Source organism: Lissotriton vulgaris, chromosome 8 (assembly GCF_964263255.1).
Source record: "Lissotriton vulgaris chromosome 8, aLisVul1.2, whole genome shotgun sequence".
Lineage (NCBI taxonomy): Eukaryota > Metazoa > Chordata > Amphibia > Caudata > Salamandridae > Lissotriton > Lissotriton vulgaris.
The window spans coordinates 1,013,740,752-1,013,766,966 of NC_141696.1; the positions used below are offsets into that span (position 1 = coordinate 1,013,740,752).

At 43.9% G+C, this 26,215-nt stretch overlaps 1 protein-coding gene across 1 annotated transcript in view; it reads left to right on the forward strand.

The window, feature by feature from the left end:
* KLHL1 (kelch like family member 1) overlaps positions 1 to 26,215 on the forward strand; it is a 1,646,193-nt gene that overhangs the window by 1,061,468 nt on the left and 558,510 nt on the right. The window contains exon 6 of the mRNA XM_086934899.1: positions 24,605 to 24,791. Within this exon, the coding sequence (XP_086791025.1) occupies positions 24,605 to 24,791 (187 nt within the window). The remainder of the gene's footprint in view (positions 1 to 24,604; positions 24,792 to 26,215) is intronic.

A 26,215-nucleotide genomic window follows, 5' to 3' on the forward strand; every position in this document is an offset into this window, starting at 1 on the left:
GGGGGGGGGGGGGGGGGGGGGGACTCTTACGAAATTACCCATGTTATGTGCAAATGCCTGGAGTGCAACTAATGTGCACAAGTTGACACTATCAATGAATGCGGACATTGGATTGTACACCTGTTATGTGTGTTACTTAAAATATACATATAAAGTTAATTTTAAAAAAATGTTCATAACTGAAGAGTGAAACTGTTCATAACTGAAGTGTGTCACCCAGCCAGGGAGTCCTTAGGCAAAATAAATGAGACGTAGACCCTAAAGTCAGTGTATTTCTCATTAAGGTTTCTGCTGACCATTTCCTGGTTCCCATGAAAAAAACAGCAGTTATCATGCACGCATCTCAAACTCTAAACTTCTCTTTCAACAAAAATCGATGGCCCAATTAGAGCTTTCCTTCCACTTTAAATGTAAAGAAGCATACCAGTAAATTCTCGGTATGCTTAATTCGATACCTGTTTCCAGCTCTCTCTTGTTCGAAAAGTGAAATTTACTTTACGCTAACCAAAAATACTGAAAACTAGAACACAGCTTTTCGAACACCAACGTGCACGGCATAAAATGTAAGATTTTAACTGCTTTGGAACAAGATGATATTTCCAACATGGGAATTTGAAGACATTAGAGCCCTCTCAAGCTTCATAGAAGATGAAAACGTTGTGCCTGTTTTACTGCTGTTCATCTAGCGCAGGCATTTCAAATTTATCTTCTGTGCGTTCCGTTTGGTACCCTCCAAGGATACATCCAAGGCAGTGACATCTGCAATATCATCATTTAGCTCAGGTTTCTCCTGAGAATACAAACAATATTATGCTAAGCATAAAAGAATCTTATGTCTGAGGGAGACTTTACAGAAGCTCATAAAATAGTGTTTTGAAAATGCATTAGAAGCATGTACACAATATGTAGTAAAATTATTTTTGAATTAATTGAAGTGCTAAAATAAACATTAAAACGTATTTTTTATGGGTTTTTCTACGAAGCGGGGATGTTTGGACGAAGCGGGGTGTATATTGACTGCCATGGTTGGTCGAAGGAAGCCCCGAGGCTTAAGCATTAAAGAAAAAGAGTTGCTACCCATCATGTGGATAACACTAAACTTTACCTTTTGAGATACTGAATACTTTACGTAGATGTTGCAATCTGTTCTTAACTTTTAGCTGCGACTTCTTTGCAATGGTATTTGCAAGTCAAAGACCATAATTTAAAAGTAGATCGTATTTCGACAAATATGTCTTTTTATAATCTAGCTCAGATATATTCGTGTTTTTGTGTTTTTATGAATAACAAACCAAGTTGACTCTACTGAGAATCCAGCTCTATGGTATAGTACTACCATATTGTATCCAAAAATATCTGAAAGAAATATGAATCCTTATTACAAGCAGACGTTGTTACAGCAACTAAAACCACAGGTCCCCTTAAATGCCAGGCCTTGTCCACTTACTAAACTCTAGCAGGTTCCACCTGTTCACATTTAATGAAGGGTGCAATTTGTATTGTACCTGATAATCACCAGGTGCAAGTATTTACAAATATGTGAAATTAGGTTTGGGACACCGACGGTCAGTTGCATTCCCTGCACCAAAATGAGTTCATCCCAGTATCATATTTTAAGGAGCTACTTGTATTCAGGCCCCATGTGTCCTAAATGTTGTTTATAAAAATGGATGGTGCATTATCAAGTAGTATTTTTTTGGTACATTTTATGAATATAATTCCAAAATTAAAAACTTACAAGAAAAAATAAAAATTCACAACCAGCCCTAAGGCCCTCATTATGATGGCAGTCAGAGGACCGTCTGACTACCATCACTGCAGGATGGAGATTACCCGACATGTACTTGACGGGAAACATCCTTTACATCGCTGTGAGTACACCGCAAATCAGTTCCAAAGCAGCCGTTACAACGCAAGATGTTTCATTGACTTGCGCTGGAATGCACTTTAACCTAAGGAATTGTAAGATTTTCTATTCCAACACCTTCCCTACTGTATGTAGACTGGTGTTGGAATAGTAAATCTTACTACCCCTAAGTCCAGCGCCCGCCAACGCAAATCGTTGTAACGACTTGCGTTGTAAAAACTGCGATGTAACATACCACGTTCATTTTGATTGCATTGTTACATCACATATTCATACTTGGCGGCTCTGCCCACCATAGTATGATCTGACTACCGTAAAGACAGTCAGAAACATGCAATTTACCATTGCAGCTTGCATTGCAGCCTGGAAAAAGGCCACAGCATAAGCCGCAATAGTAAAGTGCACGTCGACTAAAATCCGTGCACTGAGTGGGAGGCACCATGTGGTGCCTGGAACATGGTGCATGGATCTTTGGGGAGGCACCACATGTGCCCCACCCCCCCCCCCCCCCCCCGGCTCTATAGCAGAGGCTCACAGGACATGGGACCCTGCTAGGGGCCCACAATGTCCCTTTCTATCTGGCTTTACATGGCAGTAGGACCACCATGTAAAGGCTGAGGAAAAGGGACACCCTGATCCCGACAGTAGTGACTCAGCAGGCACATCTCCATTGTAGTGATTAGGCCATGACCGCTGCTCCAATGAGCTCTTTGAGCCTGTCAGTAGCAGCAGTCTTTCCCCTGGCCAAATTGCTCCGACCGCCGTATCTTAATCGGGCAGTCGGGATGATTCAGTGAATGTCGGGTGGACTGTCACTGTCAGCCTATTGGTGATGGGTAATGAGGCCCCTTATGTTATGAAGCATGCATCTTCACAACAGGCACGGCAGATCTCAGATCTATACACAACTCACAATCACCAGAAATTATGTCAGTCATTGATAACTTTCTTATAGTTAGCAAAAGAAGAGCAAAACTGCAGAAAGGACCAATTAGTGTTCAAAAGTAGGAAGAAGCCAATATGCAGATGACCAAGCCCCATTTCTTTTCACTTCTGTTTTTTAATCAATGAAGAAATCAATACTTTCACAACTATTGCTGTGTTCGAGGAGAGCATACTTACATCTAGTTATGAGGCTGATGACTCGATTCTGTGAAAACATACAAAACGTAATTAGGGAAGGAGCATGGATGAGTTCCTCAAACATTGCAAAGGTAGTAGTCTGATGAACATAAAGGGGTAGAGAACAGCAAAATATATAGCTTTATCTGAAAAACATCCAACCTTACTTACTGACAGGCAATATTTTTGGCTCATTTAGGAGTGGCAAATGAGGAAAATGTGTACTCTGAAACAAAGAAAGTAGGAGAATTTCAAGAATGTTGAAGTAAACAAATAAAGCTTGCAGATGTGTGGAAATTAATAAACATTTCTATGACTCAATGTATTTCTCAGTAAGTGTAATTACTTGTGAGTAAGTCATCAACCTGGGTACATGACTCTTAATTGATTATTTAATGTATATAAAATGAGAATTCTTCCCTTAAAATGTACCTATTATATGTGTGTATGTTGCTCTTTTTTACACTAAGAATTGTGACTGTGATTCAACCTGATCTTCCTATAAACATCCCACTGCACTTCCCTGCTTATGCAAAATACAAAACTAACAAACATTAGGACTCTAAAAGCTGTGACAACAGTGGCATACAATTAGCCCCTGCAGCCCCTTTGGAATGGGGATCGCTTCTAGCAGTGGCCTTAGAGCTCCTGATTGGATCCGAGCATAGGGGCCTCCTCCATATACTTTATGAGGGAGGGGCTCAAGTTTTTTTACGCCATTGTGTGGCAATGCTATTCTGTACCACTTTGTTTATGTTTATATGTTTATAGAGCGCTCAATTGCCGTGGTGTCTTGGCGCTAGAGTATGCGTAAGCAAAGTACCCCCTGTATTACCGAGAGTACTTATGTGGAGGTGAACAGCCATGTTTTCAAGTCCTTATTAACAAAGCTGCTGATTGGATTGAAATGTCATTTTGTTCCATACATTTGCTGTGCCATTCGATAGAGTTCTGTACACCCATCTTGCCTGTTTGATCTTAGTAATCTTGATGAGGCCCAAATTGGCAGATCTAAGGGCGCGTGGGGGGGTATAAGGTGGGAACATTCTTTGGATATCGTCAGCACCGCCACCATAAAGTGCTTTGTGCACGAGGCATAAAGCCTTAAATTCCACCCTCTTCTGGACAGGGAGCCAGTGTAGTGACTAAATTCCAGCCGCAGTTGATTGTCCTTTGGGTATACATAGAAGTAGTCTTGCTGCAGCATTCTGTAAAGATTGCAGTTTTCTCGCTGGGACTTGTCAATGCCCATAAAAAGGGCATTGCAGTAGTCCAGTTTAGACAAGAAGAGTGCCATCACCACCGTCTTTTGCAACTCCTTTGTGACTGATCTGGCCCTCAAATGGTATTGGTAAAATTAGTTGCAGACAATTGGTTTATTTACCTATCCTTTCCGCATTTATAGATAGTGCTTAAATGCACCAATGACAATGGAGTTCAGTACCATATCTGGGATTGAGTGTGTGTCTATACCAACCACATATATGATAAAAATGTACAGCTGCAAGGTTCATTACAGTATAATTGAACCACATTAATATATGGTTAGTAAAAATGTATTTGCCCTGTAGCAAAATCTATTTTATATATTAATACGTCACCCCTAATGAATGCCTTCTATGCCCAAAATGCAGGGTGGCTGATATATATAAAGGCACACTCTATATTTAAAAAAAGTGTGTCTCACAGTGACTGAGGACCTAAAATACATTTCACTTTGTAGGTTCAGCTACAGCTAAATTTTCCAAAGGACAGGCCTAGCTGTGATTTGAATGTTTATTTCTATATCTTCGCGTGGGAGAATGCCAGCAAAGTAAAAAAAAGTACTTTAGTAAAACATACTGGATTAAAATCAGTTTTTGCCACTCATCACACCTCCAGAGCTGGAATACACATCTTTGGCTAGGAGAGGCCTTAACCCTGGATAAGCAGACAATGGCCCATTAGGATTGGGTAAGGGAATTTCTCCAGTCACTGCTAGTGAATTAATCTGACACCTTATTCACCACCTCATCAGAACAGGCTAGAATTAGGCCTCTAACTGGAAGGGTATCCTATCGAGGAGCAGGGTTCCCCATGGATAGGGTTAGTGACTAACCAGTGCTAAAATGCTTGTGCTCTCTCATTTAAACATGGTGAAAATGGCTAACACTCAATTTGCACATTTATTTCACTTATAAGTCCCCAGTAAACAGGTACTCAAGGCCTGTAAATGAAATGCTACTAGTGGGCCTGAAGCACGTATTGTGCCACCCACGTTAGAAGCATTTTTAGACCTTACCCAGGCCTGCAGTTGCAGCCTATTTGTGCAGTTTTAAACTACAATTTTGACCTGGCAAATAAGCATTTCACCAGTCCTAAACATTCCTGTTTAATACATATAAGTCACCCCTAGAGTAGGCCCTTAAAAGTTCATTGGGCAGGGTGCAGTGAATTTGGACATGTACTTTTAAGTTTTACATATCCTGGTATCCTGGTAGTGAAACTATTGCAATCTTTACCTCTACGATAGGATAACACTGAGATCCCTTATCGCATTTAATAGGTGATAATGATTCATTGGGAGAAGCTAGTAAAGTCATGTTTGCTGTCTGAGAAATTGCAATTTAAAAGCCTTTTTAATGTCAAAGTCAGATTATAAGTCAGAATTCTAAAAATCCCCCTTTTAGAAGGTTGATAATTTCTTGGCTGACTCATTTGGTGCCTGCTGCCTATTCCTGGGTCACATGACTAGGTGTATGGGCAGGGATCCAGAGCACACTATACGTATCCAAATGATATTCTCATCTTCAAGTATTCATTCATTCGGGATAGATCAAACCAAACGTACATTTTCAAAAGTTTTATTCATCAACAGTGTTCACCTCTTGGGAATCACTGTACCTGTCACTCAAGCCTACACGTGTTTCATCACAGCATGTGGCTGTGACTCCTCAGGGCTGATCTTAATGATCGAGGCGCGTGGTCGGGGAACCGGTGATAATTCCAACCCGGTCCTTATCGGGTGGTTTTTTGTTTAAAAGGTCACGGCACCAGTCGGTTTGTCCGGTTGCCGTCAGCAAATTGTTGAATGTGAAGTTCACAGCGGATAACTTGGAGACCAAAGCTGTACAAGGCTTAATCACGGGCTGAACACGGCCTGAATACCGTTAATGAAAGTTATCCGCTGTGAACTTCACATTCAACAATTTGCTGACGGCAAGCGGACAAACCGACTGGTGCCGTGACCTTTTAAACAAAAAACCACCCGATAAGGACCGGGTTGGAATTATCACCGGTTCCCCGACCACGCACCTCGATCATTAAGATCAGCCCGGAGGAGTCACAGCCACATGCTGTGATGAAACACGTGTAGGCTTGAGTGACAGGAACAGTGATTCCAAAGAGGTGAACACTGTTGATGAATAAAACTTTTGAAAATTTACGTTTGGTTGGATCTATCCCGAATGAATGAATACTTGAAGATGAGAATATCATTTGGATACGTATAGTGTGCTCTGGATCCCTGCCTAATCAGAATAAGAGGGAGGTTTTGTACCTCTTCTCTTTACAGAGGTTAAGGTTTTCCTCTGGCCAAGAAGCACCTACCTTGATACCACGACAATCTAATACTTTACCGTGAGAAGTTGAGCGCCAAATTTCTGAACACTTAAAAAACCTACTTGTAGACTATTCAAAAACATGACTAGGTGTAGTTCGCATTTGCCTTTTTTGTGTACCTTCTAGACTGGATGACAAAGCAAGGTATGAGGGCTGGCAGGATGGGCCATCTCTTACTTCATAGGGGGTGGAGTTCTCACCTCCCACAGTTGAACTTCAAAGGCACTGGCCCAGTTCAAACACAAATGACTTCATACTAGCCTATCCTGCCCTCAGACAGACCGGGATCAGGGCAGGGAGGCAGGAATTTCTAGACACTTCTGAAGGGGGAAATTCCAGAAGCTTCTCCAACTTCAAAGTAGGCACTAGGTATAAAAAGACCCACTCTTCAGTACACTCATGGACCTGTAGATGCAACAGAAAAAAACACAACCCTGCTGCCCTGCTTGCTGAGAAGGTAGACTGGACCTTCTCCATTTATCCCAGGATGAAGGATTCCAAGGTTCAGGTAACTGAGGTACTACAAGGACATAACAAGCTCCAGAGGCCTCCCTACAATTGCCCAGCTGACCTGCTGCACTAGACCTTCCTGGACCTGCAACTGGAACTGCCTGAGCCTTGCTGACCTTTGGTGGAGTGAGGTCTTGATCCCCAAGTGGTGCCTGCACAGAACCAATTAGAGAGAGAAAGCTCCCTCTGGCCTAATTGAATATTTAGCACAAAGCCTCACTGAACAGCTGCAAGTTTCATTGGAACCCACGCAGAGCAAGGCAAAGCCATGCAAAGCCTTGCCACACAGCTTCCAGCCTCATCAGAATTGATGCTGTGTGACATAACACCCTGCAAAGCCTCCCCGCATGGCTACAGCGGAACAATGCATCCAAGCACTTGCAGCTCTTCGGAACCGACCCTGGACAATGTGAAGCCTTGCACAGACTGCTCATCAAGGATATAATGGGCAATCTTCAGAGGCCCAATATTTGTCCTGTGACGGGCCTATGCTCCATCGTGATCAAGGCTGAATATGTGACTTTGTCCCAGTCCACAGCGACCAGATACCCTTAGTGGGCACTTTGTGCCTTTTATGGCTACTTTTCCATAAATCCTTAAAATTGACTATCTCCAGTTCTTCTGATTGGATTGTTGTAATTTTGGTCTCATATGATTTATTACATATTACTAAATTGAAGTGGGTTTGGTCTTGATTTTTTACTTTATTACTGTTTGTATGCTGCGTTAAATACTTTACACGTTGCCTCTAAGTTTAATGTTACTGCTTTTGTGTCAAGCTACCACAGAATTAAGCACAGGGTATTTGGGGATTTGCCTGTGTTTCCCCTCCAAGATTTGTGGTTGTTGCTTGAGTAGTATTCCACCCCTTAACCAGTAACCCAATTTCTTACATCCCTGATTTTGCTTTAGAAAGTAATGCAGTATGATATGGATGCTCAATGATTTAATATCTTGAACATTCCGGCCATCTGGCACCCTTATAAATGCGATAACTTACTGGTAGACCTGGTACTATTGGAGTGAGTCCCCTGCCATTTTTTGCTGTTGACTCCCCTGTTTTTGATATATTTTGCTGGTTTGCATGCTTTGGGCTTTGTGCCACTGCAATTCAGTGCAACAGTGCAAGTGCTCCCTATGTTAAATTGATGTAATTCATTAGTGACTCCATGATTGACTTATTTGATTTACTTGTCAGACCCTAGTACAGTGCACCATGTGTGCCCAGGGCCGGTTGATTAAATGCTGCTAGTGGGTTTGCAGCACTCGTTGTGCCACCCGCAGAAGCAGCTGGTAAAGTGTGCCAGAGGCCTGCCATTGCAGAGCCTGTGTGCAGTCTAGTACTGCCATACCGACTTGTTAAGTGCACCCACTTACGAGTCCCTAAACCTTCCCTTTTCTACATGTTAGCCATCGCTAAGGTAGGCTCTAGGGCAGTGTGGATTATATGTGAAAGGTAGGCCATGCCTTGATATGTGTGGCATGTCCTGATAGGGAATTACAGTAAATTTTGTTTTTTACTATTGCAAGGCTACCTGTCTCCTTAGGCCAGAATGGGCAATTTGATTATAACATCATATAATTCTAACTGACCCAGGGAAAATGGTAGAAAAGCTTTTTTAGTATGCCTGAACTCAAAATGATAACATACATCTTTTAGTGAAGTTGGTTTTAACATTCTGTGTTTGAAAATACCACTTTTAGAAAGTAGGTATTTTCTTGTCTAACCATCCAGTCTGCGTATTGCATGTCTGGTTTGTGAGTGACAGGGGCTGGGGTGACTCAAGGAGGCAGGATGAGTCAGCACTAGGCTGAGTAGACCTATCTGCATTGGGAGTGGTGGGAGGAGTAGCACCTGGGCCCGGTTGGGCTGTGTCTGCCTTCCACAATGCTGCCTCCACCTCTTGTGGTGTGTCTGATGACTCTGGCCCACACTGAAAAAGGAAGAAGTTCTGCACTGACAGAATGCCCCCAGAACTGGTTTGGATTAGGTACAGACACTCTCTGCCTTCAGATACAAAGGACCCAGACCACAATACTTTAGCTTACTTCTAGACATCAAGACAGACCTTTTGCCAAGGAGAACTAGAGAATCTGCAGGAGTTTTTGACTACCCCTGTGCCAGTGTGTAATTACTGGGGTTGGCCTACAGTGAACACTTTATTGCCAAGGAAAGGAGGAAGTGTTTTTATTTACAACTTTCATTATCTTGAAGAAGAATTTCCAAGGGCTTCAACTGTGCTTGCCTCCTGCTTAAGTCTTAGGGATGCAAGACTTCACCACCAGCTCCCGGCTGAATTTCCTTGCTTCGAATTTTGTCTGCAGAAGCCTGCATGTTGTTGGGACATGGAAGCGCAACTCAACAAGAAGAAGCATGTCGCATCCACAGCTGTTGCCGTCGCATCATCGGAGAATCGCGTCGGCCCCACAATGGTCGCTGTTGCATCACCGGAGAAGCATGTCTCCGTCGCAGCTGTTGGTCGTCGCATCACTGGAGAAGCGTGTCCCCACAGCAAAGGTCACTGTTGCATCACTGGAGAAGCGTGGCGCAGGGCCTGTCGCGGCTCCAAAGTTACAGAGTCGCTGCACGGCCGCCGGGCTTGCATGCATCATCTTCACATCGTCGCATCGCATCAAGGGTGCCATCTTCTTGCATAGCACTGGATCGACACATCGCATTGAGGCGCCATCTTGTCACATCGCAACTGGGACGCACCACTGGATCATTGCATCACCTCCACTCCGGTAAGGAACACACGCATTGCCTACTTTGCGCAAGCACTGAGGAACAAACACATCACCTCCACCGAAGCAAGGAACTGACGCATCGTTCTCACTGTGAACCTTTTGTTCATCTTGTGTGAAACATCTAATGGTACTTGGTGAGAAACGTGTCACATTTACCATCTAAAGTGAACTGAGTTATTTCTACCATCTTAAAGTAATTTTCTTAATACTGTATTGTGCATTTTTGTTGTTTTGGTCTTGTGTTAAGTCTATATAAAGCATACTTATTTTTATAAAACCTGTGTTGTGTTGATTTGTAGTGATTTCACTGTATGTGTTCACAAACGCTTTACACATTGCCTCTGAGATGTCTTCCTGCTCGTGCCAAGCTATCACAGGTGTGAGCAGGACTAGAAGCAAGGGTCCCTATTTGGACAAAGGCGCAAGCCATTGCCAACTAGAGACTCCCAGTTCTAACACCTACCAATCGGTGTCTCAAAACCCCATCTCACCTCTCTCAGAACATGCCCAGCTACTACTAAGAATGTCCCTACTCCTCTTCTGTATGCAAATGGAAACACTTATCTTCACATCCCAAACTAACACACTTTGATTTCCCACCTCTGACTATCCCTCTACATATCCAAACACTCTAGAGTCCACTTCTCCCTTCTATCCTCATCCTTTGGTATGGCAACCTTTGTAACATCTTTGGCTTTGTAAGGCTCTCTGGTGTTTTTTATTAGTACCTGGGGTCACTATCAATAATCTGAATACTTCAGTACATGCATAAATACATTAATACATTAGATCCAAATGGGCCCCAAGTAGATGTTAAACTGAGGGAACAACAATAAACACTGGATCATGACACAGCCACAAAACATGTTGGAGGAATTAAATAGGTTTAGTCAGTAAGATAGATGGAGTATTACCGATAATGAAGACACAACTCCCTACAAGCCTTGTTTAATGAAGCCAACTACCAAACCCTGACAATTTAGCAATTGGTATCAAGCACCAAATCGTTTGTCACTGAGGTGTCTAACATAGAACAGTGAGAAACCACCTTTTTCAGCATTAAGCATGGATATGTTCCAATCTGTTATCAATACAGACCATGACTCAAGTTAGTGGAAAAAACCCTGTTGGTTCCAATCAAGTAGCCCAATATTCTCTATAAGGTGCTGGCATTTCTAAACAACCATCTTCACAGTTATCAAGAAGAAAGAGAAGAGAGGTTCTGTTGGATTCTAAGCAGCTATTTCTGGAATTAACTCACCCAACAGACATATGAAATTAAGAAACTTGAGTAGCATATTCCACAATATGCCTCGACTATAAGAAAGGAACCATTTGGCTTACTCACTGTATTAATTGCTATGTCCACAGTAATGCAGTTCTTATTGTAAGAGTAGTCCAAACTATTTCAGATCAAATTCACTAAAATCTCAGTCTGCTTCAGTGATAATTACTCCTCCAGCAAGGAGAAAGTTGGTTCCAGGAAATCCTGCAGTACATGAAAATTAACATTGAGGTCTTCCATTAAATAGTTGATATTGTTGGGTAGAAGATGATTTTTTGTGGTAAGCTACTAACAATCACATTCCAGGGTTATGCTGGCAAATGTTTATAATTGCATTATAAAAAAGTAAAATGTCATATATAAATGGGACATACAAAACAGAGAAATTATGTATCCATTAACATACTTAAGTTATTAACTTGAAAAAATAACAATTGCCAGCACAAATCTTTATATGGTTTATTGAAACCTGATACACTTAAGTACAAACGTGAATCATCTAAACAACAACCTGCTAGTGGGCATTGTGCAAAAAATACTCAGTAGAGAGTACTACAAAGACAAGTGCTGTGGGTGGCACAAGCTACTTTACAAGGCTGAATGGTGTAGATATTGCAATGGCCCTCCCCATCACAAGCCCATCCCTTCATTACCTATTGCCTATAAAATATAGGGGTATATTCTCAAGAACATATGATAACTACTGCAAGAGTAACGTAACACAACTTTTAACATTGCAGCATATGGCGGGAAAATAACCCTGTGTCAACATTTAAGTCTAACAACATTAAATTCACTACGCAGCAGTAGCATGCGATAGACATCAGATAATGCGTCAAATGTCCGTGTGAAAATCAACGCCACGCCGCAAAAATGCAAAACGCTAACGCTAAAAAACATGCGTTGAGGCCAACAGCAGTACAATAGGTAGCAAAAACCAGCCACAGGCCTGCAAATGCCATGCGTCTGGCAGGACAATGCACCATAAAAAACACAGAAACAACACACCAGAAACATGCCAAAGCACGTAGCAAGATGGATATGCCCTGCCCCAGCGCAGAGGACCACTCGAACCCCACAACCCCCACAGAATACCAGCAAGGAACAACGGGCTGTGGAAGGCCAAGGAGAAGAGGGAGAGGAAGACGGGGTGGAGATCACAGGAAAACAAGACCAGCGTCACAGAGGTGACAGAACACTACCAGCAACTGACCCACTAGCAGACCACCTGGAATGCAGTCGGAGTGCTGAGGATGCAAATTGAGGAGGCCAATAGGCGCCGGCATGACGTGACATCCTAAACCAGGTACAAACCCGCTGAAAACAGGAAGACAGCAATGGTGACAGGCAGTGGCAGTCAAGCGCTACAGGAGGAAGCCCATGCCACAGTCATCAGTGTGGAGACGGTGCAAGGAGTAGGGAGTACGGACACAGCTCGAGAGGACCTGACACAACATCAACAGGGAGTGCAACAAACAGAGACTGGGGATGGGGGAGATGGGCACAATGGCACACATGCACAACGAGGTGTAGCACACTGCACATCCACAATTACCCAGGATCATGTCCCAGATCCCCATGGCGCACTGCAGCATACACACATAGCAAGAACAGCACACCCGCATTGACGACAATGTGGTACAATGCACATAGCTGACACTGTAGAACAGAGGACACAATTGGCTCCGCACATGCACAGAAACATGCCTGCTACATCTGACAGAGCTGGAAATTGTACAATGGAAATGTATGTGTACAACCTCACATCTGTCATGTAGTCCAAATGTACACTGTCCCGCAGAAGAATTCAGCACCCCCAAACAGTCACTATGTACATTGCCATACAGTTTGCATGCAAACCAGCACAATGCACCAACATACATGTCAACATGATAAAACTCTTAAATAAATAAATAAATCAATAAACATGCATCTCCCCTTCACATTGCAGAGGGGCACACAACACCTTCAGCAGAGCACAGAATACAACACATCTGTGATGCTGGAGAGGACCACCACACCATCGACACCGACGCCCTACAACAGATTATGGATATCGCATGTAACCCCCCCACCAGGACCTGTTCAGCAAAGCTACTCAGAGGAGAACACCGAGCCTGCAACAGACCGCACAGCAGGAAGCACCTGGCTCACAACACTTCACCCACCCACACATGGCACCCCAATGCCATGTGTTATCATGCCAAGAGGAGGTGGCCCAACAGGTGTTGGTGGTGGCCAAACCCATTGGATGGGAACTAGGACACATACGTAGGTGTCTATCACCCTTCAGGCCCCACTCACATCCCACTAAGGAGACCCACGGTGCCATAGAGACACATGCAGATGTACATTTACAGTACAGAACCACGTCCAGGGGCGCTCAACTAGCAGTCATACACCCATGTTGGCTCTGCGTACGACGGCCCTGGCCACTCCCTTATGAATTGAGTGGGTGACGACAAAGCTACATGTCCAAGCTCCAACCCGCTGCCTGCGGTGACATGTCTGCATCCAATGTACACAGCACAATGTAATGTTGTAGGGCACAGGACCCTCATGCACACAACAAGACCACAGAGACACATGCATATATAATGTTGAACTTGCTACTGGCTACAGGCCTGTGCACCCTGCCCCTTTATTGGCAGGGCCACATGTACAGTGACGCATGTGCTGGATGTGTGTGGGGTGAGTGTAAGCCATTCCACACGGAATGTCTGTTGCTGGTAACCACTTAAACATTGGACACCAGTGCAATGGAAACAGGAAACACATGCATAACAGAGTCAACTGCTGAGCAACATGGAGTGAACTGGAGAAAGTCCAGAGGACAACCAACATGCAAACAGAAGTGTCTGTGAGTAGCAGAGCACTGTGGTTGGGACACTAGATTTGAGTCGCTCATGTGAAGTAAAAGCCTTGGATTGTGTCCCTTCGATAAATTCCTGATGCAGATGCAGTGAGGTGTGTTAGATCTGCATCATCTTCCCCATCAAAGTCTCAGGGCCCCCACACTCTTTGAGTAGACCTAGCTGCGCAACTGCTCCACAGCACAAAACACAATCAGCAATGGACAATGGCCTGCAGTGCACTGAGTCACTGGCACCTGGAGTTCTGAGCAGGGTATCAGGCCGATGATGGCATCCACGACTGGTCCGAGCAACTCCGTAAGTCTTTCAGGACCACAGATTCGACTCCGGCAGATGGTGGTTGGAGGTGGTCCATGCGGTGGTGGCGTGTGCCTCCTGCGGTAATGCGACGTCCATGGTGGTCTGGACTCGCTTCGGTGTGTGAGCCCCGGTGGGACGCATTTGAGCCCGGAGGCTGCATACAGCACAAGGCCACAGAGAAATGGCGTTGATGACCCCAAGGTCAACGTTTCAGGGCCCACTATTATCTCAGAAGAAGTGATCGGCCCGGACGAGCACATAGTTAGTGGCCCCGGATGCACTGCGGCCAGCACAGGCACCCAGCCACGGGACGGTGAATTGCGGTGCAGTCAGATGGGCCATGCAACCTGAGTGGGTCCTCATCAATGTCTGAGGTGTAAGTTGCGGAGGGTTGCTGGGGACAGTGGATGATGTCCTCCAGGGCATGATGCAGAAGGTTTCATTTTATCCGGAAGCAACAAATAGTGGGGTGGAAAGTGCAAGCCTTATTTTCACCACCAATTCTGTATCAGCTACATGAGGATGAAAACTAGCCCCTAGTACATAGACTCAGACGCCACCAATGTACGACCAGTAAGTTTTCAAGAATGTCAAGCAACAGACTTGGTGGCAATGCGGCTGAGAGGGGATGCAGTCTGCTATGATGCCGGTACACTGATATGAACTCAGCCATTGTTAAATCAAGACTCTGCTCCAAATGTGTGGCCTACTGGACCACAGTGTAGGCCAGAAGCAGCAGTCAGCAGTGGCCCACAGCCACGTGTCGTTGTCTTGAGATGCACAGAGTTAGTGACACAAGGGCAGTTGTTGGTAGTGTTCGATCAACTCTGTAACAATGCTCCTTTTTTTCCACTAAAATGGAACACATCATCCTCTTACGCCTCTCCTTGCGTGCAATGATATGTAATCTGTCTTTGCATAATTGATGTCCATTTCCAAATCTGTGAGCTACTCGAGCGCAGCCTCGGCCAAGAGCAGTGTAAGCCAGAGGCAGCGGTCAGCACAGGCCATTCACCGAGTGATGCCGGCCTAGGTTGGTGGCCCCACCGGACTGCGTAGGTCAGGTTCAGTGGCACCACATGTTCGGTCACCTCCGTGACTGTGACCCGGCTTTCATCCGGACTGAGCTGCATCTTCCTCTTACTCCTCTCCGTGCGGCCACTGGTGTGGACTCTGCCATTCGTGATTCCAGTAGGTGCTGGCTGTGAGACCTACTGGTCCGCAGGTAGTCCTGATCCCTCATCCATGTACACCAGCTGGCGTTGGACAGGGTTTGTGGCACCACGTGTCGTCGGCTGGTGTTGAAATATGGTTTGTGGCACCATGTGTGGCTGGCTGGCGTTGAACAGGGTTAGTGGCACCACATGTCACAAGATGCACATATGGAACTATGCCTCACTGATTGGCAGTTCGGGCTGGACTGTTCCCATGAGGCACAGGATCAGACTGATTCGCATATGGCCATGTCTGAACTGGGGTGGCAGGGTGGGCTAAAGAATGGTGATTGATTAAACCCAGATCTGTTGACTGGTTGTGAGTGTTTGATTGGTTCAGATGCTCAGTCCATCACCACCCCTTTTTGTACCTCACTGATTTTGGGTCACTGCCATTCAGGACCCAGGACACAGTATCACATATGGGACCTACTGGGCCAAAGAGGATGCCGGTGTAGTATATGAATGAGTAAAGAATAATGTGGGCCAGCATCAGGGGGCCAGCGATGGCCTGCAAGGCTGGCAGGGTCGCAGGTCTCTGGCTTGGAGCTTACACAGGCACCTGGTGGGCCCTCCTTACACACGTCGGTGTCGGCAGATGATCAGTGTGACCTGCCCGTGCAGGGACGGGCCTGACGGGTTTATGGTCCATTGGGCCGGGGTACGGCAGGCGCACAGTATAGCAGGCAACGCCGCTCACAAGGACGGCATCGGCCACGGGCGGAGTGGGAGGCGCCGCCCTGGCAGAGATGTTGGGCTTTTCGGAAGAGGACAGCGCCCAGGGCTACGTGCTTTTTATTCACACCCTTCGCTGGCCTGGCGTTCGCCTTGCCATCTCACTCTGCTCACGCTTATGAGGGTGGCGTAACAGGCAACATTTCCACAAAGATCCCCACTGGCTTGGGTGACATGGTTGCCTCCACTGTCCACTACACTCCATACACCAGAGGTGTATGTCTCCGTGGAAATGGGTGTGCTCTGCATACTGCAGTCTGTTCAGCCCATCGCAGCCACTCTTGGCATTGTGTACTTTCCCAGTCATGGTTCTACTGCATCCTTCACACATACCTGGTTGCCACCTTTCCCCACATTCCGCTATTGTGTAGCTGAGGTGCCATGCCGTTGATGGCTCATGTTCACGGCTTGCCCAGGTTACCATTGTAACCATTGTTCTGTCGTGTCTAGTTGGTGGACATGTTGTTGTGCATGTTGGTTGTGGTTTTTTGATGTGTGCATTGCCAGAGTTGTGGATGGCATGGTTGTGTAGTTGAGGTGAGTGGGGTGTAAATTTGGAACTTGCCAAGGGCTGTGCATTTCCCTTGTTGCATTGCTGGAAAGGCTGGTTGCTGATGGACTGTCGGAGGATGAAGGAATCATGCACACTGGCTTTGTATTTGGAGGCAACATTGGTGGAGGTCCCACGGTGGTCCGATGTTGCCTGCACATTGATGTGTGATGTGTGCTTCCTGTTGCGGTGATTGTGTGCTGTGTCACCAGGGGGCACAGGTAGGACATGTGTTCTGTAGATTGCCCCAAACACGTGCGTGCATCTAGCTATGGCGTTTTGTCCTTGATTGTCTACAGCGGATCCTGCGCATTGTGTTCAAAGTATGGGGACTGGGGTGCCAGGGTGATGGTGATGTTCAAGACAGGTGTGGGGGACTTTAATGTGGCCTGCAGTGAGACTCCTCCGACTCTGACAGGTGTTCATTGGGGTGTGCCAGGGGCCATCAGGTGCAGCACATCCAGCAGCTTGGTGTGGGGTGGGATGTTGGTTGCCCGCTGTGTTGGTGCCGTAGGCCTGCTAGGCGATGATGGTCAGTATGCATAGGATGGTTGTCCCTTTCAGCCTGTAGTGGACAGTGACATTGTCAGATGTTGGGTCTTTGTGGCAGGTGCATTTCCTTGGGGGCCGGTGTCTTTGTCTGCGCTGCCTCTGTCATGGTCGGGGTATTCCAGTTGGGGTTTGGGGTCCCGGGGTGGTGGCGGTGGGTGTTGTGGCCCTCTTGGGTGTCCGGGCTGCATGAAGAGTGGCTCCATGCCATCAGTTGCCCTTCCGATGATGCCCTGGGCTGGGCTCCCTTTTGTAGTGTAGGCTGCCATCCGACTTTACACCAGGTCAGAGCAGGTGTTAATTACCTGCTGCTAACACACCTTATGCGGTACAAAAGGGGTTGGTGATGGACGTAACATCGCATACATTTACATCGCACACCTTTACAATGCAATTTTTACAACGCAGATTCCTTTACAACGAACGCCTTTACAACGCAAACATTACATAGCAGATGCTATTACAACGCATGCCATTACAACGTAAGTATAGTTAAGTATATTATTTTATTTAAAAAATTATTTAATAAATATTTAATTAATTTTATATATTAAATTATTTTTTAATTAATTTATTTGTAAATATATATATATATATATATATTTTAAAAAATAGTTTAGGTGTTTACAAATAATATTCTAACTCCAGGGGAGTGTAATAGTAGGGTAAGTGCTGGATAGTGTAGGGATAAAAATTACTTTATTTTATTTTTTAAAGAACTATTATTAATAAATAATAAAATTATTAAAATTATTTTTTTTAATTTATTTAAAATATTTAATTAAAAACTGAACCCTAAAAATACCCCAGTTCCCCAAAACCCAAACCTAGCCCTGAACCCTAAAAATACCCCAGTACCCCAAAACCCAAACCCAGCCCAGAACACTAAAAATATCCCTGTACCCCAAAACCAAAACCTAGCCCTGAACCCTAAAAATACCCTTGTACCCCAAAACCCAAAGCAAGCCCTGAACCCTAAAAATACCCCTGTACCCCAAAACCCAAACCAAGCCCTGAACCCTAAAAATACCCCTGTACCCCATAACCGAAACCCAGCCCGGAACCCTAAAAATACCCCTGTACCCCATAACCCAAACCCAGCCCTGAACCCTAAAAAAACCCCTGTACCCCATAACCCAAACCTACCCCTGAACCCTAAAAAATACCCCTGTACCCCAAAACCCAAACCAAGCCCTGAACCCTAAAAATACCCCTGTGCCCCAAAACCCAAACCAAGCCCTGAACCCTAAAAATACCCCTGTACCCCATAACCCAAACCCGGCCCTGAACCCTAAAAATACCCCTGTACCCCATAACCCAAAGCTAGCCCTGAACCCTAAAAATACCCCTGTACTCCATAACCCAAACCCAGCCCTGAACCCTAAAAATACCCCTGTACCGCATAACCCAAACCCAGCCCTGAACCCTAAAAATACCCATAAACCCCATAACCCAAACCCAGCCCTGAACCCTAAAAATACCCCTGTACCCCATAACCCAAACTATATATATATAAAATTACTTAAATTAATGTATTTAATTTATTTTTAATATTTTTTATATTAATTAAAAATGTTTAAATAAAATTATATACTTACCTATACTTACGTTGTAATGGCATGATTTGTAATGGCATCTGCTATGTAATGTCATGCGTTGTAAAGGCATTCGTTGTAAAGGATCCTGCGTTGTAATGGTGTGCGTTGAAACAGTATGCGTTGTAAAAGTTGTGTTGAAACGGTTGTATACCGAATCAATCAAACACTCACACCCAGTCAAAAGATCTGGGTTTAATCCATCACCGTTCTTTAGCCCACTCTGCCACCCCAGTTCAGACATGGCTATATGCAAATCAGTCTGACCCTGTGCCTCATAGGAACAGTCCAGCCCAAACTGCCAAGCCATGTCTTCCCTGGACCAGAAACAAGCCTCCGAGGACCGGTTTCTGGCATTCCAGCCGTCTTCAGCCTGGGTGTGAGTGTTTGATTGGTTCAGATGCTCCGTCCATTACCACCCCCTTTTGTACCGCTAACACACCTTATGGCGTGTTTTGCATTCTTATCTCCAATCTGGCTGGTCATTGGGAATATTGAGGTGTTGTGTTGTCACTGCTTTTTGCACGGGAACGCCTGCTCTGCATCTCATTAACGATAGTTGCGGGGGTCCTCTGTGGCGATGTTTATTGCGGCTGCTATCATGGGTAAACTGGTGCTGTGGGCTGTTAACACCACTTGTCAGACCCTCAAGCATTTCGCGATTCACGAAAAAATCGCAAAATCGACTAACTAGCGCGATGGCCGCGATATTTGCAATATTGGCCGCGATATTTACAAAAAGTGTCTACCGGGAGACACCAAAACAAACAATGCCCTTTTATTGGCTATGCGCGAAAACGTCACTATGTGGCCCCGTCCAATATCTGATTCCTCCTGGCCAAGCTGTGAGAGGAGACGTGCGCAGCATTAACTGCATAATCTTTACGTGTGGCCTCATCGTTCTGTTCCTCGGGAACTCGGTCGGGGTGCACCTTTCAGAGAGACGCGATGGCAGGTGCACCGGATCTCTCCTTCTCAGGACATCTTCCACTTCAATCCCAACACCCATACAGGTCTGTTGTAGCGAAATAAAGCTTTCAGCGCGCCATGAGGCCCGGCTTTAATAAGGTGGGCATACAACTCCATTTGGCAACTTTAGTGGTGACCTTTTTAAGGAGGGGTTGTGAGCTTGGAAGTGCGTGGAAGACAGGAGAAGCGGATACTCTGGGGGCATATTTGCCATTTTTGCATTTGAAGGGGGCTCTCCCTTTTCTTCAGCCAAAAAGTGCCCCCCGCTCTTTCCTGTCTCATCACGCTTTATCTGCAGCGCCTTTCTTTTTACGCACCTAGTTTTCCTATGGTGCTTTAGAGTGGCCTTTCGAACATGTGAGAGCTATAATGCCGATCAACATTACCAGACTTCAAGCTAGGAGAACAGTGACAAAGGGGAAAAAAAGCCGGGATAAAGTAAGAACCGGCAACAGCAGATACACAGGAAGTGTTGAGTGGCATCAACATGAGGCAGCTCTGATATTTGGCTGCTTTGGTTTGTCAGCAGCGGTGGCCAGCTCCCAAGAAAACCTTTGGGCCTATACACTATTTTTTTCGACATATTAAGTAATATTCAGTACTATATCTACAGAAAAAATCTTGCGTTCGAGTTTGCCTCCAGATTCGTTTTTTCTGATTTTGTGCATACTCTCGTTTTCAAAAGTTGCATGATGTGCACTCCCCTGTTCACCTTTTTTTCATTCTTACCTTTTAGAAGTACATACTGGTCAGTTCACTAGGCGCAAACCAGTCAATAACAACCAATCGGACACTGGTACTCTGACATTCAGTGGCAGTGCATTTTATGCAAAGGTACATTCCTGCTGCTTCCCCTTACATCTCACCTGTATCCATTCAGTATTCGGCTGCATCTACCAATGCTTCAATTCGTTACTGGTAATTGCATTACTCCAAGCACATTTTCAACATAATTAATGAAACCCCTCCCTCCGTCCTGTTAGAGGCAGGCCAACTGTATACTATGCCTAAGGGCCAAAGGTGCTGACCTTGGAGCTGTGGAACCAGGTTTGAGCCTGCCATCCACTATACTATGATTCTGGGCAAATCACTTAATATCCCGGGCCTACTAAAAATGAATGTGTTCTAGTGTAATATAACCGGTGTTCATGTAAACCCCTCCAATACCTCCGGGCTGAGTTTGCACTATATAAAAACCGCAGAAAAAAAGCTAAAACAGGAGATCGCAACGGGGAGGGTCTATTTCAACTTTTGGAAAATAACTGGGTGCATCTGTGAGGCGCAGCAGCTTCACTTTGTCATTAATTAGGGGTGAAAATCATACCAGGCGGTAATGTGGGTACTTATTTCTTTATTTTAGGCTGCCTCCTTCCTAGATCATTGATGTATTGCATAGCACGGCTAGCAGAGGGGTGAATGCACCTGCAGCAAAGCTCTGGGTGAGGCAGCCTTTCACCCTTCAGAGAAAGTTAAAAAGCAGAGTTCAGAAATGGCAACAGGAACACTTATACGTTACCGTGGTAACACCCCGTGGCACATTCTGGACGGGTCCAGGTGGCAGAGGTGCCCAGGCAGGGGTGCATTCATGGTTGCTAAAACACCCCAGGGAGAAGTAGTACCCCCTCTCACAAGGTGCAGATTGGAGCTGTGCCTCCATAGAGCCGCAGACACTTTAAACATATCTGGAATACTCTGCTAATTCAGTTTACATTGATTTAAGACTGAAAAGGAATGATTACGAGTAAAATAAAGAGCCGCAACAATGCCGCTAAATTTCCATTTTTGTGCTGCTAAATCTCTATTTTTGTGCCGCTAAATTTAAAAATCTATGCCGCAATATCCTGGGGGTCTGACTTGTGAATGGGGAGGTAAATTTATCACGACTTTGACTGTGATAAACTGCTGTTAATTCGGCGATAGCTCCTTGTGAATATGCCCCATAGTATCCTGAATTTGTACTCAACTGACTATATAGGGTCACAAGAACATGTTTCCATACACCACTCTCTTATTGTCACCTGATAAATCAAAATGTTGTCAGAATTTTGCCATTTTCCTTGTTACATCTGACATCGGCATTATCCTTAACTTTCAAACGAATGTTCTCATCTCCAAGATTTCATTGAACTAACAAGCACTACCAACACAGTACCTCATTCCAAAAGCAATTTCTTGCTTCAGGATTGACAGGAATGTACATGTTCAAGGTTTCTTTACAAACATGTCCATTTCTGTCAGCATTGTGGAATTTCCACAATCCGAATTTGAGCATTATGTTCAGGATTTAGGGCCGGAAGTACTACCAATTTTACCCTGCCCATACGGGGTAGCGACCCGTTTGCGCATGCTAAAATTCGTATGGCCCTTTACTAATGCAATTTAGCGAGTCACAAATGAATTGCGACTCACAAAAAAGTGTTTAGAGACTTGTTATTTGAAAGGGGCGTTTCCTTCCAAATAGCGACTCTCTAACCCATGAACAAATGTTTTGCAACCGCAATTGTGGTCGCAAAACACTCGCAAATTACCACCCTCTTCAAGAGGGTGATAATAGAGTCCCAAATTAGACAGGGTGGGACCCCTTCCCCTTCGTGACAGGCTCTGCAAATATTTTTTAAGGGCAGGCAGTGGTCCAAGGGACCACTGCCTGCCTTTAACAAAATGAAACAAAAACATTTCATTTTTCTTTCTAAAACGCATCCTGTTTTCCTTTAAGGAAAACAGGCTGCATTCAAAAATGAAAAACTGCTTTGAGTCCAGCAGGCCACCATACCTGGGAAGGCTGCCATTACCAATGGGCTCGCAAATTGCGAGAGGTTCATTAAAATTCATGTGACCCCATTGGGAATCGCAAACAGTGTTAAACACACTGTTGTACATCCAGTTTTGTGGCTCGCAATTTGCGAGCGTAAAATTGCTGGTTGTACATCTGGTTGGGAAATGAAATCTTTGTTTGAATTACATATTAGTTTCAACTATCTGCACCATAATGCATCCATAACTAGGTGCTCTTGAAGCAGTATTGGGCAATGCACATCGAATACATGCAAAAATATGCTGTCTCAGGTGTGAATTTTTGCACCTAACATTTTGCACCTGCACTGAGGAGAATGCTATCTTCAGATATGGTCTTGGTTTGAATCAATAACATGGTCTTTCACTAGAGGCAAACCAACCTCACTTTGGATGGGAATCTGGCATGCCCTGTAGGGGGTGAAGTGAGTTGAAAGTGGTCCTTGGGGCCAGTTTGATTGCCTCCCACGGAGCACCTTAATGTGGTGCACTGAGGGACGACCCACTTCCATGTGGCTCACATTCGATGCCATTCTTGAAATCTTCTTTGCCATTGTGCCTGTGTCTGTAATACACTGCGGCTTCAATCACAGAATATTCCTATATTTGCATGCAAATGAGGGAACGCTTCCTCATGATTGCATCCACAGAAAGTTAGTGCCTATATATGTCTTTCTTATAAATTAATAATTTTAATGAAATGTCATTTATTAATTTAAAAAAAATCATGAATATACTATTAATTATTTACAGGGGCCACATGACCATATGAAACCCCTTCTATAATACCAAAGTGACTCGAGGAGGCAGGGAACAGGTGCAAAAGCCTGCAACAGAGGGCGCAGGGAGGGGGCTATGTGTTTAATGGCCCCTTGAGTTTTTGATTGAGGTTTAATGAATAGATTTCTTCTCAGGGTAAACATTTGCCCATGGTTACAAATCAAAATGAAAAATGTGCAAGTTCACATTTGGACTAAATGTACACATGATGTAGGTTTTCAGGGTCTCTTTGTGAATTCCATATAACTTGGCCAGCTGTAACACACTTAAGAGTCATCCTGTGTAAGCAAAGTGTTGACTTTCAAATTCAGCGTTTTTTAAATCATGCCCGCAGACAGGTGTGGGAATCAATGACTGCAGGCCATTTTGGAGCGGCTGCCAATTGCACAGTCCCCAGTGATACGCCAATTGAGCAGAGCGTTTTGTTCTGTAGTCGGTTCTCAGTGAAAGACATTATATTATTCATCGTAAAGTGAGCCGCCAATTTCTGTCAACTTAGTTACCAAATTTCAGGCAGTACAGTTTGTGGTGGCGTTGGGGCATGTAGCTTTATCCCCAGCCTACAATCGATCTCTTCAAACACATGACCGATCACACTAAACTCAGTCTACAGATGGTAAATAGAAAGACCAAAGAGCTGATTTTATAAATATCGTTTTACTTAGACATTGACATGTAGAACTTTTTTTTTTTTTTGGGGGGGGGGGGTCGCAGATCAACTATGATGTACGCTTTAATATCAATGTTCTGTTTGGTATATTTAAATTTTTCGCAATAGTAAAGATCACCACAATTTGCCTTTCGTCTATAATTTGGCTTTGGTCTATAAGACTTCAGAAGCACAATAAAAATGCATATTGAAAAAGATAATTTGTGATACCAGGTGCAGTAGTCAGCAAGACGTATTTTAAATATATTGAATCAATTTCAGTTCATACCAGTAAATCTATGGAATGTTCTAGTTTGGACAAAATGTATGTTACCCGGAAATTATTTCATATTGACGATTGGTATCTTAGTTTTAAAGTGTATTGACGCTCTTTTACTATTTTCCATGATATAACCATACCTCGTCATCTGTGTGTGTTAATGTTCCATGCGGTGTTGCTTTTAGATATTGGCCGACCTTGAAAACCATGCGCTTTTTAAAGATGACCTGGAATGTCAGAAGCTTATACTGGAAGCCATGAAATATCACCTATTGCCAGAAAGAAGGACACTTATGCAAAGTCCAAGGACCAAACCCAGGAAATCCACTGTAGGAACAATGTACGCTGTTGGAGGAATGGACAACAATAAAGGTATAAAATACGCACATATATGCCTTGGCAACAAATACCAAACAAGCGTCCAGTATAAGATAATTGAATTGAAAACTAATATTACATTTTAAACATTTTAATTGTTGCTAAACAGTTCATAATGAAATAGATATCCTCATGTAATATGTAGTTCTTCAGACACAATTTTGTGTGACTGTATACCTTATTCATCATGCATCCATTCATAACGCTTCTTGCAGATTTTTGTATGTTTTCATTTTGACATTTTTTTTAAAATACATGCTCATTCCTCCATTTCAAAAACTTACAAGGGAAACAAAGAACATGACTTAACGGAAGTAACACCCAAACTAACTTAGCAAAGATCACTTTTTCACTGCTTCACGTAAAATGTTCTCTTTTGTTAATTTCTGATGATATTGTGTATTTGTTTTATATTTGTTAAAGTGATCCGGAAGGTCCTAAGTTTCTTGTTTGGAATGTATTTTATATTTCTCAAAAGTGGAATCTTCTGCATAAACCAATGATAGTATCACATTGGAATTAGATTTTGGCCTTGCGATAGTGGTGCACTCCCACCCCCCATGGATTATTGTAAATTAACTATTAGTCATTCCAAAAACTCTAGGTTTTCTATTCCTTTACATATAGATATCATCCCTTTGACCAAATTGTATAACTATGTTTTACAATGATTTGCAAATAATGGCATTCCAGAGGGCATGACAATCAATACACTTCAATACATGAGAGGCAAGTCTTCAATTTGATTCACAGATCTGATTTTCCACTAATCGTATTTTATCAGTCACATATCTTTAAGACATGATAATGATCAGTTTTTTAATGTGTTTCTATTTTTCTTAGCTTCAGATACTAGACAACATGTGTTAAATTCAAATCCCTTTTTCAACAGTTAAGGCCTGAATTTAAGTGTATCATGTGGTGGGGCATTTTCTACCATCCTGACATTACTACTTCTATTAAATTCAGAGATGATCAACAGCCGAGGGGGCATCTATGTACCATGAAAAGAATCACAGTTAATGTAGTTCTATTAAAGGTATGAAAAGTTTGTTGGATGGCTGCCCTTCATTTTAAAGGCTGTTCTCCAAACTTTTAACCTTTTTGTTTTTCAGAAACAAACTTCCAAAGCATAAGTTTCTGAAAAACAAAAAAATAATGACACCCTCAAACTTGAATAGATTTTTTAGAGTAATATTTTTATGTTTATTTGTATGTCCCTCGCTGCCAGGTTTTACACTGTCCATCCTAAAAAGACAGGCAGTGTGATGCTGCCAGTCATCTGATGGCCCCTAAACCTTGAATTGTCAGAGAAACCTTTCTGTCGACGGAACTGTTGGGGGCTCTGTTAACGCAAATCTTACAGTCCACCCATCTTTAAATGAGGCCAGAAGAGTACTCCATCGTCTTTTCAATAG